This window comes from Argiope bruennichi, chromosome 4, assembly GCF_947563725.1.
Source record: "Argiope bruennichi chromosome 4, qqArgBrue1.1, whole genome shotgun sequence".
In the NCBI taxonomy this organism is placed as follows: Eukaryota; Metazoa; Arthropoda; class Arachnida; order Araneae; family Araneidae; genus Argiope; species Argiope bruennichi.
Genome location: NC_079154.1, coordinates 47,828,521 through 47,847,956, shown reverse-complemented (window position 1 = coordinate 47,847,956; position 19,436 = coordinate 47,828,521). Strand labels below are relative to the sequence as shown.

Here is a 19,436-nt window from a genome sequence, read left to right as displayed (position 1 = left end):
ATAACTTTAATGTATTTAGGCACAAGCTATTATTTAAATGGATGTAATTTGAAAAATTTTAGTAAAAATATTAAATTTAATAAAGTTTGTGTTTAAAGTTGTGTAAATTTCTGAAGTGTACAGTTATGCATTTTTAATAATACCACAATTGTTTAGAATGGATAAACACTAATAAAATATGTTTGAAAGGTATTATTCTGATTTCTATATAATGCCTATGATGACAGTTATAAAAGCAGTATTGATATCTTGTGCAATTGTTTCTTATGTTAAAAATGTTGTTGAATTTTAGGGCTATATATTGCAAAAATTCTCAGATTTTATCTCTTATTTTTATACATTGTATAAAAAGACATTTAACAGTATTCAACATGATATCAAGATGTTACCTTATTACATATTCCCCCCCCCCCTTTTTAAGGAGCATCGAGTTTCTGTAAAAATGCAGAGGCAGCAATTGGCTTCAACCTAAACATCTTGTAATTGAAGTGTTTGGAAACTGGATATTGGGAAGAGGGGGGAGATGGGCCAAGATCTTTTTTAAATTTAATTAACTTAATATTTTTATTTAAACTAAAAATATAATAATCTCTATATTAATAAACTTTGAACTTTGTATTCAAAGCTAAATTAGTTTATCATCAATTTTTACCAATTTTTAATCAATTTTAACTATACAAAATATATTGGTTTGTATAATTGACATTAAAGATAATGAATATTTAAACATATAATAGGCAAGCCCTTTCTTTATCCTAAGAAAGCTTTTTACGTGTTATTACATTCAGTTACATTTTATTAACCAGAAAGCAACAAATTTTGATAAAGTTCATTTCTTTTAGATTTATGCTAGTAGAAGAAAAAATTTGGAGGTTTTATATGGTGTTGTTGAAATATATTGCAATTTGTTGGATTTTAAAAGTTTTTCATTTTGTGTAATGTAGTAAATGATTTTATAACTAGAAACACAACTCAAAACTTAATTCGGATTATTGAGCTTATTCAAAATTCAGCTGACACATATCTGAAATTTGTTCACATCAGTTTGAGTTCTTTCAAAATTCTGTTTTTGTAAGTTATTAACCAACTTTTACCATTATTAATGAGAGTTGGAATCACGGAAATAAATATAAATCTGAATTCATGATAAATGAATATAACATTAAGTGGTGATGTTATAACAGTATAACATTAAATTTTAAAGTTTTTAAAATGAATATAACAGAATAGAAAATTCAAATTAAAAAAATAACCATAGAAATTGGATAATATTCTGTGCTTATATCAATGGCTAATTAAATCATTAAAAGTGGTCAAAATATTATATTTTGTTTCTTATTTCATTGTTGGCTTTTCTTTAAGGTTAATGATAAGGGGTATATTTTTGTTACTCTTTATCTGATCAAATTAAATATAAAGAGGATTTATTTTTTTGGTGATAAGGAGATCATAATTTTTATACATCAGTATTCTCTAAAAGCAATTGTATTGTCAGATAAATGACTCATTCAACTTGTAGAATTTGTATTGTGTCCAAGTCTATTACAGTGGATTCAATTTAAATGAATTATTTTATTTATTTTACTAAACAGTACATTTCGTATGAATTTGAGATGCTTGATAATATGTAGATTATTTAATTGTTTATTAAATATTTTATTTTCTGTAAATAGGTGCCATTTATTGCTTTCTATAGAAAAGAATATGTAGAGCCAGATTTAAATATTAATGATCTATGGACAGTTTATAAATGGGATGAAAAGGTAAGTTTATTATTGACACTTTAGTTTGATCTGATAACAAATACATAAATATTTTTATGCCACTGAAATAGTATTAAAACAGATTTTTTTTTTAATTTGAAGAAAATTCTTTTCATTCAGAATGAGAATGATACATTAATGAAATGATTTTATTGCTGTAGTTTCTTTAGTTTCAATCAAAAATTGCAACATTCCAATCTGTTTTGTATCGAATTAAATTTTAAAAGCAAATAAAGTTGTTTAATTTATTGTAGTCTGAATAAGTTTTAGCAACCTTGACCCTGAATTTTAGATTATAAATGGAAGCAAAATGTTTTTTTATATAATTAATGATACCACTTAATTAATTGTTTTATTATGCAAAATTTGAACTATTTTGGAAGTATCTGGAACATTCCAAAGAACCTTTATGAAGTATGTGATATATATATATATATATAATGAATTTTTAAACTCTTAATTTAATCCAAATTAATTTCCAAAACTTTGCCCTAATTTAGCCCTTCCTAACTTCATTCTAAAATATTCTCTTATTTCGTGATCCAATTCCACTTTCTGTTTAATTAATCCCTTTGTAAAAATAATGCACCATCAAGAACTGCGTTTCAAAAGAGAGTGATACTTCGGCGCCCTTGAACAGGTGTCAAAAGTCATTCCCTCGGCACGTGGGCGGAAATCCTATGTTATATAAGGCTAGTCATCATCTGTTCGTCCCTTTTTTCCCTTTTCTTACTTCTGTGTGTGCCGCGCTGCGTTTTCTTGTATATAATCATGCCTGCCACTCGGAATAGAATAAAACGTAATTAAAAATACCAAGTCTCTTCATTGCTTCGAACCTGCATTCTACTTCAATCAAAATATGTTATATACGCACACAAGCTTAAGTGTCTTTATCACTATATTGAAGGAATTTCAAGAATAGAGTTACAAAAGTTTTTTAATAATGTGACTTTTGTGCAAAACAGTTAGGTTTTTTTAAGTATTTCAAAATGCATTTGTAATTCACAGCATTCATTTATAAAGTTTTGGCTGTGGCGTTGAAAGATTCCAAGTTTGAAATCAGTTCCAGCCTAAAAGCTACCAGCTATAATGGCTATGCTAAATCTGATGTTAAGGATGAAACTTCTGCTATAAATGTTTGGTGCAAAGTTAAAGGGTCAAAACAAAAGGCGTGTCTGCTTAAATGTTATGTCTGATTCTATATCAGACATATTATATTAAATGTTATGTTCGTCATCTATAGGCAGGTTTACTGAACACATAAAGGGCCAGATCTTATCAAAAATAGTTGCATAATGTTACAAAACAGGATGTAAATAGAATTTAACATGAATCTAACTTATCTGTTATCACTGTTTTGCTTTCAACTTTGTTTTCTTAAATTTTATAGTGGTGCCAGTTAAAGAATAGGAAGAATAACCTGGTAAAACTGTTTGAAAATATGATGACATATCAGGGTGATGTTGTAATGGCTGATCCAGATAAACCTTTGCCCGAAGGCATGCGTGCACTACAACAATCTGACATTGACAGGTGTGCAGTTTGTTTATTCTTATAAAATTTTGATTTATGATTTGATTTTCATTATTATATATTATTAAAGATAGTAAGCAGGTTGAAAATAGTGATGTTAACAGCTTTTTTATATGCAGGCTGAAAAGTGCACAAACTTTTGAAGAAGTTCAAGATTGCTATAATCACTTCATGCTATATTATGGCCATGATGTACCTGCAATGAAAGAATCACTGAAGAAAAAAGCACAAAAAGAAAAAGAGCTAGAAAGTACTGAAAAAGAAGCAGATGATGAAGATAAAGAAGCTGAAAGCACTAAAGTCAAGCATATGCCCCATAGAAATGCGTATGCTGTTTGCAAAGAAGCTGGTTTAGGTTTGTATCCATATACTAAATGCATGTTAAAATAAAGGCAATGTCATTTAAAGTGAGAATAATTATAGAGAAAGTATGAGTAATTATATACAAGCAGAAAACATTTGAAAAATTTTGCTTAACATAAATAGTCAAACATTCATTTTCTGAAAAAATAAAATCAGGATTCTTTTAGCGTGATGTTTATATGTGTAATGTAAAAATGTATTATATCTAATTAATGTATAACAAATTTATTGAAATGATGTGTATTTCAGATCAATTGGCTGCTAAATTTGGTCTTACTGCCGAGCAATTTGCTGAGAATTTACGTGACAATTATCAAAAACATGAAGTTTTACAATATCCAATAGAACCAAAAGAAGTTGCATCAGAATTCATGTGCAAGTTAGTCTTATTTTTTATTCATTATCAATAATTATAAACATTATTTTAAATATTGTAGTTATTTAATTGTTTTGTATTTTTCCATTTAATTTGTTTAAAAATTGGCTTCTATTGGTTTAATATATAATTTGATTTTTTCCCCTTACTATTTCTTACTTCTTTTTTATACTGCTTATTAGTATATATTAGTATTTATAAAATCATGCGCAAGTCAGTTATATACTGTTTACTATTTCTGAAAAAAATTATTTCATAACTTTGCAAGTATTTAAAAAACTATGAAAATACATGCATTGTGTGTATTTCAGTTTTTTATAAAAATCAATTTCCTGTAAAATTATTCCAATGTGTTGGAAATTGCAATTTTTAATTTTAAAATAGCTTAAATATGTATATCTCTTCCCCACTTTTTAAAACGTTCTTTCTTCTATAATTACTTCAAACCTTATATATGTTGTGAATAAATTAATTCAATATGAAATTTTGTGCACATCTTTAAATTTGAAACTCTATTAATTTTAGAAAACTGTTTTATCTCTGATCAGAATGTAAAAAACTGAAGCATATTTGAAGGCCATAAAGAAAATTAAATTTGAATTTTGTTTATTTTAAAGTTAATTTTTTTCCTGTAAATTGTAATAATGTCTTTTATTAATAATGTATATTAAATAAATAATAATAATTAAAAAAAATTCTTATTTTTTAATGTATTTTTTTATTTCTGTTTTTGAAGTAGAATTTACTAATTTGACAATGGAAATTCAAATTTTTCATAGGCGTTTTCCAACTTCTGAAGACTGCCTGAAAGCTGCAAAATATATGGTTGCAACACAAATTGCCAGAGAACCTGCTGTCCGAAAGTGCATCAGACAGACTTATTTTGAGAGAGCTAAATTAACTGTCAAGCCTACTAAAAAGGGTCTTAAGGTATACTGTGGATAAATTTGATTTTCAGGATTTTTTTTCTTGCATATAATTGCAATTAGGAAATGATATATTGTACTTCTTTATTTTAAAGGTTATTCTTATAAACTGTGCTTCTACAAACAAAAGATATATATATATATATATGTATATTATTTTAATTCTTATGTTTCCATATGTAAAGAATATCACTTGACTTGTTTATTAAGCTGGTAAATATGAGCCTGATACTTCAGGAATTAAATATTTTTAGCATTTGATATTTAATATAAATTAATTATTTATCTTATTGAAATTATAACAAAGTGTTTTGTTTTTAGGACATTGATGAAAATCACCCATGTTATAGTATGAAGTATTTAAAAAATAAACCTGTCATGGATTTGAAAGGGGATCAGTTTCTGAAGCTATGGATGGTATGTATCATATTTCAAAACTTTATAATTTTAAAAACTCAATTTGTTACTGTTATCTTTAAATTTCAAATAAATTTTTGTATCCAATTTTTTTAATGATATTATATCATATGGCATTATAAAAATCATAAATATTTTAACTGTTTTTATTCTGAAACATTTTTTTTTCTGCGTAGGCTGAGAGAGATGGTTTCCTTACGATTGAAATTAATATGGATAAACAAGTTGGCAAAGATAACCACCATGTTTACTTGGATGAAATCAAGCAATTATATGAACGTGTAAGTACTTGTTCCTTTCACAATTAAATAAAAAAGAATTTAATTTATAGTTTTTATATATTCCTGATATTAAAATTAAAATCTCAATTGATATTAATGATTTTTTTTCACTACTTATTCAATTTAGGATGAATTCAGTAAAAATGTTCAGGAATGGAACAATGTTAGAACTGAAACTTTAGAAATGGCTTTAACTAAAATTTTGTATCCAACGTTTGAGAAAGAATTGAGGTTACGTCTGTTAAATGAAGCTAAGGAAGGTGTAATTAAGGTAAGAAGTTTGTTAATGCTTATTTTTTTTTTTTTTTAGTTATAGAATAAATAAAGCATATCTTTGAAAGCTTGCTTTGACTATATGTATTAATACATTTTTTAAAAGTTAATTAAAAATTTGTAATAAAAAATTGGATTGAATTTTTCTTGTTTTATCATGAATTGAATTTTTTTGAAAAATTTAGGCTTGCTGTAGAAAGCTGTACAATTGGCTGAAAGTTGCTCCATATCAAGTAGATCCACAGATTGAAGAAGAGGATGATTTTGATACTCGAGAAGGTGTTCGAGTACTTTCAATAGCTTATTCTCCTGAAAGGTATGTTGAAACTATAGAGACAAATGAAAATACTTTATCATTCCTTTCAGATCTACTTTAAAATTTGTTTAAATTCTAACTTTTCTATTTTGCATAATAGATTAACTATTTTGTTTCAAATTTGCTTTTTTTTATTATAAATAGTAAATTAATGATAATATTTGAAATATTTTGTTTCTAACTTAGCAGTAAAAAAAAAGTGTTGACTTTTTATTTATTTATTTATTGTTAAATTAGGGATGTACCTGCCTTTTGTGCATTACTGGATGGAGATGGTGAAGTTGTTGAATATTTGCGTTTGCCACATTTACTGAAAAGAAGAAATGCTTGGAAAGAGGAAGATAGATTAAATAAGGTATGAAAATTATTTTGAATATAAGTTTTGTTCTTTTTCTAAAGTTTTCCCAACATCCACTAAGAACTTGTTAGTTCAATAGTGCCTTAAGAGAAATTTTTCATCGCATTGTCATCAGAATATATTATTAATGTTATACTGATGTAATGTTCTACAATTTGAAAAAAATAGATAAATAGGAAAAATTCATGAAGTACAGGTGAACAAACTGTTTGCTGAACGCTCTTTTTGAAGTGAATGGAATTGCAGTTAGTCAATGCTTGGAGCTGGGGAGATGATTAAAAGTCATGTAATAAATTTTAAAACTAATATATTTGTTAATATCTTATACTTACCTTAATATCACGATATGTTAATTTTAAAGAAGCTGCCTAAAAGATTGATACGAATAGGGATTTTAAAATATAATCATTTGTTAAAATATAGAGAAGGTACAAATAATAAAAAAATAAAAACAGTTATAAAAGCCTAATTGAATTGGTAATATTTTTACCATATTTCTGCACAAAAAATTTACATTTTATCCTTTTAGAAAAAAAAAAAATAGTTTAGGATTAAGATTTATTTTTAGATGGAGTTACTCTTTATTATTTTGATACAAATGAATATTTTAATATCCACAATTGTAGTTTAAGCAAGGTTTCCTCATAAATATACCCTGTGTATAAATTACTTTGGATAACTTTTAATTGGTGTAATTTTCTTATTCATCTTATTATAGGAAAAAGATCTGAATTCTTTGAGAAATATGATCTTGAATAAAAAACCTCATGTTGTTGCTGTCGCTGGGGAATCAAGGTTAGTAATAAATATGTAATTTTTTTAATACAATTTATCAAAAATTTCATTATTGTATTAAATTAAAAATGGTTCATGCAATTTTTACTGTTTTTAGGGAGGCTTTGATGGTAGTAGATGATGTGAAAACTATTATAAATGATTTAATAGATAGTGAAGGTTTCCCCCCTATTGCTGTTGAATTAATGGATAATGAATTAGGTGTATTATATATGAATTCTGCTAAGGGAGAGGTAAGTTTACTATCAATTTATTTTCTCCCATAAATATTTATAAAATGCCATTTGACTTGATGTGTGTTGTGTTTTATTCGCATTACTGATTTAATATTTTGTGAAGTCTTTGTTTCCTCTCTTCTTTTTTCTATTCTGCTTATATTTGTATTCATGTATGAATGGTAAAGTGAGATTTTATTTATGTACTGGAGTTTTATTCAAAACTTCAGTTGGGACTATTTGCAAAATTACATTGATGTTGATATTGACAAAAATAACTTTAATTGAATATTTATTACATTAATTTTGCAATTTAAAATCTTTAAATTTATATACTTGATTTAGAAAATGTTCTAATCAAATATGGTTTTAATTTATTTAAAAAAACATTTAACATTTTGAATTTATAAATTTTTATTAAATAACAAATTATTTTTTCATTTAAATAGAATGACTTCCGAGATTATCCTCATCTGTTGAGGCAAGCTATATCGAATGGACGTCGGCTACAAGATCCTCTTATTGAATTTTCTCAGTTATGTAATCCAGATGAGGATATATTATGCTTAAAATATCATCCTTTGCAAGTGAGTATATTTATATGTTTAGATTTCTATATGCTTTAGTTTCATCATGAATGTTCAACTACCTTTTCTTTTTCATATATACAGTCAATCAATACAAAAAAAAAAAAAAAAAAACTTTAATAGGGAGAAAATGAAAATAGTGTAAATGATATTTACATACTTTAAAATATAATTTTAAATATATGGCAATAATTCTGATTTCTTTGACACATGTTGATGAAAGAAAAAGGGAATTACAAGTTGCTTTGAAAGGAATGTGTAGGACTTTTATCCTTTCGCTAATGGCATAGAAAACAAAAGAGTCAGAAATTTTTTTGAGTATGGTTAGAAATAATTAAATGAAAAGTGAGATTTTTATTAGAAAATAAGAGAACATTTTAGAATGAATTAACATGAACTAATTCAAAATAAAAATTAGGATTAGATTAAATTAAGAAATATCATATAATAATTCTGAATATATGTGTTTTAATGCTATATGGACCAGGCATTTGTTCTACAGCTACCAAATTTGGCACAAATTTACCTTGGTGGGTAAGAATATGCTTTTCACAGTGAATATTAAATTAACTAAAATTTAATTCCATTTGGAAAGTAACAGATGTGATAGTAAAGCCTTCTTGATAATATAAATAATAAAGATAAATATGCGTATGTGTTGGTGCTATACAGGAGAAATTGTAACTTACAACTACCAAATTTTGCATGTATATACTTTGGAAGGTAGAAATGTGCACCTTGAAGCAATTTTTTTTTCTGAGATTTCAATTACCATTCTAATTAATAAAAAATTTAGCTGAATTTTAATGATTTTCTCTGATAAATTCTGAAAATATTATTGCACTAACATAAATCTGTAATTTTCAAAATTTAAAAATATATAATTTTAATGAAATTAGTTGTGTATATTTTTCCCTAAACTTACACTTTAAAAATAGTTTTTACCTAATTTCAAACAATAGATCACATTATTGCCTTGTAATTCTAACTGTTTTCATTATCATCTTGTGTTAAATTTTATCACATGATTTCCTGCCTTTGTTTAAAGCTAAAGAAGATGGATTTAGTTTAATACCTATGTAATTTATGAGATAAATAAATAAAAAAGCCAAGTACAACATTGTAAAATAGAAGATAGATAAATTGAGTATTTAGATTTTTAATAGCATTATGTTGTTTTGGGACTTCTGCATTAGAAAGTTTCATGTAAAATTAGTTATTTTATGAGTTTTATTATTTTGATTTTATACATTTTTAATGTCAGTTAATTTGGTGGAACCATGAAGTTATATCTAGGTGATTTTTCAGAAGTCAAATGCAATCAATGTCCCTGAACCAGCTGGTCACCTGAAGTGATTAGTATAAATATAAAATGGAAATTTTTTTTTGCATCGTTCCATTATCTTAATGATTCAGGGTTATATGTACTAAAATTTAGTTGATGTATTTGATTATCTTTCTAAGAATTGATAATGTAATGAAAGTATTTTATGTTGAATGACTTAGTGCACATTGGAAACCAATAGCATATCTATAAATCTACATATTTAATTTTTATTCATTTCTTTATGCTCAGAACTACTCTTAATTTTTGAATTTACAGTTTCTAAGTATATTTATTAACATAGTTATAATTCAGAAGAAATTTTACTTTCAAATATAAAAAGTTAGACAATAGTGTATAATTTTATTTTTAATTATTTGATATTTGGCTAAATTTTTTTTTTGTGTCTAAAACTTCACAGATAAGTTTATGAAGCTCTCTTAAATAGTAGTTGTGTAAAATTTCTGAAAATATCGAATAAAAATTAATTCTTGTAAATTAAAAGAAAATATTTCTTTTTCAGAGTGAAGTCAACAAAGATGATTTGCTCAATGCTCTTTATTTGGAATTTGTTAACAGAACCAATGAAGTTGGTGTTGATTTTAACAGAGCTGTTCAGTTTCCTCATACTTCTAATTTAGTTCAATTTGTGTGTGGTCTAGGTCCTCGAAAAGCATCATCCTTAATAAAGGTATGTTTTAATTGAGTGAGAATGGATTACTAATTTATGTATAAAAATTACTATAGAGTATTCTATTAGCATTGTTTCAAATAATTTTGCTTCCTCACTATGCATTCTCTAATAAAAATGATAATTCAATTTAATCTACAACGATCATAAACTAATGCCCACTTTTATTGTTTTAATGATTACAGCATTAAAAGTGGACATTAGTTTTAGCTTTAGTGATTAAAACATTAAAAATAGTGTGTTGTTTATGAACCTATGAAAATTGTGATGTATGTGTAAGGAAAGGATGATACTTAATGCAGCAGTTCAAGTTATTTTTAAGAAAAATTGATCTATATGTAATATTTGGCAGAAATTTATATTTTTCAAAATTAATGTAATTGTTGTTATGCTTTTAATATGTTCACAGCTGCTTTGAATATCAATTCATCTACTGTAGTATGCCTTAAACTTTAAAAAAACACACACCATACATTATCTTTTTATAAATTATTCTTTCCCAATACTACAATATATTAGTTTGTCATTGCCAGTGGATGTATTCAATTGTTACATCCAATTTGCAATTTCAGATTTAAAAAAAATTAATGTTTTTATGTTTGGTTCCAATGAAGGTTTCTTAGTATTTTATCAGACTCGTTTATTCAATTAAATATTATGAAAAATTGAATCAATTTTTAAAACTGGTAGCTATTCTTGGAAAATAGTGCATTAATGTTTAGTTAATTTACAGCCATTTATTATATTTTTTTAAGAAATCGGCATTGATTCCAGTCTAATTTAGTTTCTTATTTTTAGTTATTACTTTCATTTATTTATTTCCCCCCTTTTTTTCAGATACTTAAAGCTTCCAATAAACAGTTGGAAAACCGAGCTATGTTGGTCACATTTTGTAAAATTGGACCAAAAGTGTTTATTAATTGTGCAGGATTTATCAAAATTGATACTGCTTCTTTGGTTGATAGGTATGTTTTCTTTTGTATCTTATAATGGCAACTTCTGTATAAAAATATAGTATTTGTTTTATATTAAAATTAATTTTTATTTGATTTTATTTTTAGTACTGAAACCTATATTGAAGTTTTGGATGGTTCACGTGTTCACCCAGAAGTTTATGAATGGGCTCGCAAAATGGCTGTAGATGCTCTTGAGTATGATGATACATCAGATGATGCAAATCCTGCTGGTGCTTTAGAAGAAATTTTGGAAAATCCTGAAAAATTGAAGGTAAAATAGTCTTTAATGTGTGTGCGTAAGCATATTTTGGCAGTTTCGTGGCTGAAAGAGATATTTCGATTTATTTCACCATTGGGGGAATATTATGAACAAGGAAGAACCCATAATAAGTTGATTCTGTTTACATCACAATACAAGTTCGAAAGAGACCAAAATTGTTCACTACAATTGCTTTTACTATGATATTTTGATAGGGATTTCTTTGGCACATGTTGATTTAGGAAAGGGAAATTTGGGTATCTTTAAAAGAATGTTGTAAACATTAAGGATTTTTATTCTGTCACTGGGAGCATGAGAAAATTCTGACGTGAGTCGCTTTATAGAATGCATGTATAATTAATTAAATAAAAAGTGGGAATTGGATCAGGAAATAAGAGAACATTTTAGAGTGAAGTTAATATGGGTTAAATTAAGAAAAATTTGGAAATTAATTATGATTTAAATTAGATTTTAAAATATCATTTCATATATATATATAACGTTTATTATCATAAATTACTGACTGTTTTTTCCCCTTCACATTTATTGTCTTTTTTTGCTTTATAATAAATCTTCATAAACTATTTTATTAACAGCAATTTTTTAAATGTTAAAAAATTTTATAGCATAATATATATCAAAATTTTTGCTATGCTGCCAGAATAGAAAAATGTAAAAAATGATCAAATTTTAATTGATAAGAAAATTCGTCCTCCCCCTCCTAACTCCTGAAAGTTTGTGACCTTAATAATGTATGTGACCCCAAATGAGATCATAGTATAATAAAATCTATGTTCACTAAATGTTAAATGTGCATTTAAGCACAGTCATTACATATTTTATTGCAATTATGTAAGAAATATCATTATCTCACTAGAGAGTTATTTTCAGTATCCATATTTGGTATGATGGTTTTATTAATCTAATATTATTTATTTTTAATTAAAAAATTACAGTAACATTTTATGTGGTTTAATAATAAGCATTTGTGCAAATGTTTTACTTTTGAAATTAAATTTTTCTCCTGATACTATATGAATTCTATAGGACCTGGACTTGGATGCATTTGCTGAGGAATTGGATCGACAAGGTTATGGAAACAAGGGTATCACCTTATATGACATTAGAGCTGAATTAAATCATAAATACAAAGATTTGAGAACACCTTACAGGTCACCAAATGCCGAAGAAGTTTTTAATATGCTGACAAAAGAAGTTCCAGAGACATTCTATATTGGTAAGTATAAGGAGATGCAAACATTTGATGTTTGATTTAACTGACATTGCTCTAAACAAAAATATCCTCATGTGTTTTATTAATAAAAAAAAATTAACTATTTAACTAATTTTAATTTTCACTAAAACCTTCTTTATGCTTTAATACTTACTACTACTCTTTAAATCAACTGTTATTAGCTAAGAATAAAGTGATATACGAGAAAATGGCAGTGTGCATATGAATAAATATATTTATAGATACATAAATAATATAATTATACGTGAAATATGAGTACCGTGTGCATTTTATTATATAAAACAATTAAACTACATAAAATTCTCATTTAATTGGTATTAGCTTTGTTTTCAATTAAGATGAGAATATTAGTTTGATCGAATGATTTTAAATTTCCTTATTTGAAAAAAATTCAAATTGTAGTGATTAATTTTCAAAAATTGCAGAAATCTAATTAAATAATTATTAACTATGCTTTGATAACAAAACCTATACTTTTCTATAAGTTATCAATGAAATTAAATTTAATTAAATTGTGGAAGTGGCAATTTGGAGACAAATAAATGAAAATTTAAAATATATATTAATAGAAATTGCATTACTATTGAAAGAAATTATCATAAAATAATCGTTTCAATGCATTGAAACATGGTTTAATTTATAAAAAAATAGTTTTTAATTAAATGTCACAAATTATTCATTAAAAGCTTCCTCAGGTGTACAATGTGCATAAATAAAATTTGTAGAAAATCTATTCACTTATTTATATTTCATTCTATCTGATTATCCAAAATGAATTTATATTATAATAGGTTATAATAATCATTTGTTGATGTTTTTGTTATTTCAGGCAAAATGGTTTTAGTAGCAGTTACTGGCTTTGCTCGAAGGAAAGCTAGAAAAGATCAGCTGGAAAATGCTAATCCTATTCGTCATGATGAAACAGGACTTTGGCAGTGCCCATTTTGCTTAAAAAAAGATTTCCCAGAACTGAGTGATGTAAGTGACTAATTATGTTTCAATTATAAAATTTATGTATATATTATTCATTTGGTATGGGAACAAAACTATATAATGTACTCCCTTCCCCCCCTTTCTTTTTGAAATTTTATAGTAGAATATCTTTGATCCATTAATTGCCAGCATCTTATTTATAGAATAATTACATTTCTCTTCCATGACATTCTGTTTTTTTTCTTCTTTGCTTAAAAAATCCATATGTTTTTTAACACTCAAAATATTTACAAGTAAAATATATCTCCTATTAACTAGATTTTTTAAATAAGTTGTAATTTTGGAATATTTTATTTTGATTCATTCTGAAGATAATGTAGAAGTAAGAATTTGTAAGTTATCTTTTTTTTTTTTTCTTATAATATTTTACTATATTTCAAGATTCATTTTAATAATTGTCTGTAAATTTTTTTTATTACTTTTTACCCTTGTTTGATAATTTTTCTGAAAGATTAACATAAAAAAGTTTTTAAGAAATTAATTTAATTTTTCACTTTCTTAATTTTGTGGGTTTCTTTACAAAATTTGCTAAAATCTGTGATTTAAATTAATAATAAGTCAAATTAAGAATAAATAAAATTCATTCATTTTTTAATAATAAACAGAATTCATGCTGATTAATCATCAATAACCAAGATTAATTGTAATTTGACTATCTTTCTTAGGATTATTCTCTCTTTCTGATTATTTTGAAGTAAATATGTAATGTCAGCAAATTCAATATTATTTTCAAATAGTTTGTCATAGAAATTTCTAAATAAATCTACTTTCATAAAACACATGAGCCAAAGTTTAATATAAGTGTTTAAAGATTTTACATAATATTATATTATCAGGTATACTGATTTAGTTATTTATGCTACAAATGTCTGAAGAAATATTTGTAGTTCTTGTAATATGTAAATTATAAAAAGAAAATTTAATAATTCTGTTGGAATCTATTACTTTTTTTCCTTAAAATAAAATACAAAATGAAATTTGTAGGTTTATGTGTTATGCAACTTAGTTATTTTTAGAACTTTTTAGTTTTATATGCCTGTTCTTAAATTAAGCATATTTGTATTTCAGGTTTGGAGTCATTTTGATAATGAAAGCTGTCCTGGTCAAGCTATGGGTGTGAAAGTCAGACTTGATAATGGAATTTCAGGTTTCATACCTACAAAAATGATTAGTGATAAACATATTACAAATGCAGAAGATAGATGTAAAGTAAGTTATTTAAATATTATAACTTTTTTGTATGACTATTAAACTGATTTATTAAAAGTGAAGAATCCGCAAAGACAATAATTGTAACATTTCAGATTGTAATGGAGTTTCCTCACACTTTGTTATAATTTAAAAATTGTAAATACGGTGAGCATAGCATCATGGAAAGTTCTTTAAAAGTGCATAAATTTGAAAATCATTTTTAAGTACCTTTATGGTGCTTAATTTTGAAAAAATATGTCTTTAAAAAATACTCAACTTTCTCAAAAAATGCAAACAAAACATTTACCCCTTAGATGTATTATTACAATAACTTGAAATCATGGTCATAAAGATTTGTTTACCATATAAAGAAAGAAATCTAATAAAGGGGACAAATTTGAAGGGGAAAAAAATCCAGGTTGAGATATATCTAGGGGTGTCAACATGTATTAAGATAATTTAATAGTTTTGTGGATTTTATCAGAATTTTGGCAACTTTTTTAATTTTTTTTGTTTAACTTTTATGTTTATTTTGTATAGTATACCATACATACAACTTTATAAAAATATACTACCACTATAAAATAATTTTTAACTTAGTTTTATTACACGATTTTTTAATTTATTTTTTGATGTTTTTTATAGCGTAAAAAGGCTACCTATTTACATTTTTTTTTTTTTTTTTTTTTTGCTTTTCTTCAAAAAAGCAATCTTGCCACCATAAGGGTTAAAAAAAACTATTATATTATTTTAATGTGTGTAATAATAAGATAAATTTAAACTTTTTTTTATTGCTTCATCAAACATTTGATTGTGTTAATTTCTTAATATATTAAAAGCTAAAGGAGAAGGTTCTATTTAATATATGTAATTTATAAAATGATTAAAAAGTAAAGTTACAAGTAGTACAAATTTAGTAGATCGATAATTCAGACAATTATCTTTGTTTTAATGCTATGAAGTCATGTGACCGATTTTCTAAATGATTTAGCTGAATTAAATTTAACTAATATCCCCTGTGAACCAGCTGTTTGACAAAGGGAACTAGTTACATAATGAAAAGGAAAATGGTCAAATATAAACAAAATGTTATTATTCAGTTGCTAAAGTTAGTAATATCTATTTTTTTTTTCACTGAGCAACCAGTTATTCATAAAACTATAACAATATATATAGCATTTATAAGGAAAATAATAGCATTATTTTATTTTGCTTTGTGTCAACTCACTAACAGCATATTATTTTGAAAAATAGAAAATTTGAGACCATTCTTTAGAAATTGTCCAAAATAAAACTTATCGTTTCTCTCTCCAATCAGATTGGAATGACTCTTCACGCTAGGATAACGAAAATTGATATTGAAAGATTTCAAGTTGATTTAACATCTAGGTCCTCAGATCTGGCAGACAAGAATAATGAATGGAGGTGAGTTTAAAACAGAATCAATGTGTATGAAATCTGATTTTCATGCATGATGTTTTCAGATTTTATTGGATTATTTTTTTGTAATTCTTCAAAAGTATTTATTTGTATTGAAATGAAATCCCTTTGTCATTTTTCACCTTATCAGAACATAAAAAATTTTTGTTTTATATTTATTTCAAATTTTAAAACTAAAGTATTACAGGGGTGTTTGTGCTCCGGGGATTTTGAACTTCGATACCCGGAAATTCCGGGGATCGTTGTTCAAAAGGAAGTAGGAATAATAATGAATTATTTATTTTGATCTGGGTAATTTTGTTTGCTTTGAAAGCAGAAAACGCAAGGTCAGTGTGTGTGGTGAAAACTTTTCCTTTCTTTCTCCAAAGGCAGTGATAATGCGTGAAAAGGGGGAAAAAAACTTCTTTTTTGTTCTTTCCTTATTGCGAGTTATGACTCATTCCCCCGTTTCTCGGACATTCTCTTCTGGATTCTTTTCGGCAAGTAGGCGCGGCAGAAAAAAAAGGGAGAGACTTCGTTCGATCAGATGTGCGATAACGTGACTCTGGGTTCAAAGGTCTTATCTCTCCTGGCATGGCGCCAATAAGTAGAGAAGGGGGATTTTTCACCGTATTAGCTATTTGTCATTGATCGCTTCGCAACTTTTTTTTCTCCGCTGCGTAAAATTTTCGTTTCATTTATTGATGCACGTGTAAATTTTTCGTTTCGCTTATTAAAATATTTTTTTATTTATGTACGCAAGAGAATTTCACTTTGAAATTTCAGCATATGAAACAGAAATTACCCCTTAAAAATTCATATCTAATTAGTTTTACAGCATTAGATCCAGAGCTAAGAGGTAAAACCAGTACAATATTAGCTTTTGAAAAATTATCATCTTTTATGTCCCATATTTTTAGTGATAATGAAAAGTCAAAAGTAGAAGCTGAAATAAGGTTATACCAGAGTGATATTGATATCACCAAAGAAATGCTCTACACATCTGATGAAAGTGGAAATCAAGTCAAGTGTACAATTGATAAATATTGGTCTAAAGTTTTTAATTTAAAAGATGATTTCACAAATGATTATAAGTATCCTACAATGGCTAAATTGGTCAAAGCCTGCCTTAGCTGCTTCCATGGCCCATTAGTGGAAAGTGCATTCAACTTAATGGATACACTTGTCACTGACTATAGAACCTCTCTTAAGATTGATTCCCTAGATGCAGTGCAGACTATTAAATATGATTTAATGGCTTCTAAAGAAACCTCATGTGAAAAATATGGCTAAAAAAATCCAATGACTGATCCAGTTGACAAAGATCTCTTACTGAATATGAACAGAAGTTGGAAAACATATCAAGAGGACTTAAAAACATGTATTTCAGATGAGTCACCTATAAAAGTCTCTGAAAAACCTTCTACATTAGCAGAAAAGCAAACTGCTTCTACCTCTGCATGTGCTGTTCTCGAGGAAATTTCTTCAACTGTAAATGAGGAAAATAAAAGTCAACCTTCCTGCAATTATGAAGTTCACCACAAAAGAAAGACAAGCCCACAAACATCAGAAAATAAAAAAAAGCAGCAGAAATTAGATAATTTTTTTAAAAAGAATTAATTCAGGTAATTTAAAATATTTGCATAAAATGTAGTAGTTTATATGTTTGAAAATTTATGGTTATTAATTTTGCAAAAAAAGTAATTCATTGAACTTTTATAATTAGGTCATTCAATACTTCATAATTGTAATTTTTCATTTCTCCTCCCCCCCCCTTCTCGAAACTCCAAAATGCCGGTAGTAAGTCCGTTAAAGTTTCAGGGGTTTTTTTGGGGTCCCACAAACACCCCTGGTATTATAACTTAATAAATATTTATATTATTAACATTTTTAAAATTAAATGTTAATAATTTTTAGAAGCTAAAAATTGTTAAGAGTTAAAAAAAGGTTATTGTTTGCATGCTAGTTTAAAAGTTATATTTAGTTTTTCAGATTTAGAAAGGTGTAAATATTGATTTATTAACTCTGTGGCAATTTCAGCAATTTTGTCGTTTATGTAACTTTCGAAATTCATATCAAATTTAATATCATAGGAATATATACATCATAAGGAATCTTGAGTAAAACTTGGTAGTGAAGTGTAAGGGATTAGATTGTTTTCCCGTATACTCTTATATTCATTTTTGTAAATTTATACAACTGAAAGAGATCATATACTAAAATATAATTTCAAGATAAGCTTATGGGGGTTTCTGTGTTGAAGCCATTTATTACTGTAATGTATATTGGTATTTGTTTATTAGGCCACCAAAAGATGTATATTATGATTATGAAGCAGAAGAGAGAGATATGAAAGCAGCAGATAACAATGCCAAAAAACAGAATCGCCAAGGTGAGTCTTTACTTTTTTCTAGAATATATCACTTTAGATAGATTATGTAATAGAAATTATAGTTAAAAATGATAACATTAAAAAATAAAGTGTTTAAATTATCATTTTAAAAAATTCCAGAACTAAGCTAGCTATGTAAAAATGAAATGAAAAAAGTCAAATATTTGTTATACATTGTTTCTTCCAATTTCTAATTAATTTCTTCTTAAAGTGTTTAAAGAATTTGACAGTTCATTTCATTTGTATATAATTACGCATTAAGTAGTTCATTGAAGATGTTTTTATTATTTTAAGTAATCTTAATTGCAAATATATTTGCAGTATCACATCTTTTATTGAAAGGTTTTGAAACCTATTTAATTGTTTATTTGGAATTAAATAAGTGCTGAGTTTCATTATGGAATTGTGCTGTGCAAAATTATAAATAAATCATTATTTTATGGCTAATTTTTGAATAATAAATCAATTTGTTACTGTTGGATTAATTTTATTCGTTCGAAAAGTCAAAATTCATTTAAAAGTCATTTTCTTGTAGATATTTAAACTTAAGATGAAGCGTATTGTGTGATAAATTTCTTTAAAAATTATCTATGTAATAATTTTTTTTATTTAATATTACAGTGTACCTTAAGAGGGTTATAGTTCATCCATCTTTTAAGAATGTCAGTTTCAAAGAGGCAGAGAAACTGCTTGAAACAATGGACCAAGGAGATGTCATAATAAGGCCAAGCAGCAAAGTATGTATATCCACTT

The 19,436-nt window shown here is 26.1% G+C and overlaps 1 protein-coding gene across 2 annotated transcripts in view; it reads left to right on the top strand.

Annotated features, from left to right (window-relative positions):
• Window positions 1-19,436, top strand: part of LOC129966818 (transcription elongation factor SPT6-like) — a 41,483-nt gene that overhangs the window by 15,924 nt on the left and 6,123 nt on the right. For both annotated transcript variants that reach the window (XM_056081395.1, XM_056081394.1), the window contains exons 12-33: window positions 1,674-1,763; window positions 3,154-3,296; window positions 3,416-3,651; window positions 3,909-4,038; window positions 4,815-4,965; window positions 5,283-5,378; window positions 5,555-5,659; window positions 5,787-5,930; window positions 6,118-6,248; window positions 6,486-6,603; window positions 7,325-7,401; window positions 7,499-7,634; window positions 8,066-8,203; window positions 10,051-10,218; window positions 11,056-11,183; window positions 11,280-11,445; window positions 12,481-12,670; window positions 13,518-13,666; window positions 14,750-14,890; window positions 16,191-16,297; window positions 18,595-18,683; window positions 19,305-19,420. In XM_056081395.1, the coding sequence (XP_055937370.1) occupies window positions 1,674-1,763; window positions 3,154-3,296; window positions 3,416-3,651; window positions 3,909-4,038; window positions 4,815-4,965; window positions 5,283-5,378; window positions 5,555-5,659; window positions 5,787-5,930; window positions 6,118-6,248; window positions 6,486-6,603; window positions 7,325-7,401; window positions 7,499-7,634; window positions 8,066-8,203; window positions 10,051-10,218; window positions 11,056-11,183; window positions 11,280-11,445; window positions 12,481-12,670; window positions 13,518-13,666; window positions 14,750-14,890; window positions 16,191-16,297; window positions 18,595-18,683; window positions 19,305-19,420 (2,949 nt within the window). The remainder of the gene's footprint in view (window positions 1-1,673; window positions 1,764-3,153; window positions 3,297-3,415; window positions 3,652-3,908; window positions 4,039-4,814; window positions 4,966-5,282; window positions 5,379-5,554; window positions 5,660-5,786; window positions 5,931-6,117; window positions 6,249-6,485; window positions 6,604-7,324; window positions 7,402-7,498; window positions 7,635-8,065; window positions 8,204-10,050; window positions 10,219-11,055; window positions 11,184-11,279; window positions 11,446-12,480; window positions 12,671-13,517; window positions 13,667-14,749; window positions 14,891-16,190; window positions 16,298-18,594; window positions 18,684-19,304; window positions 19,421-19,436) is intronic.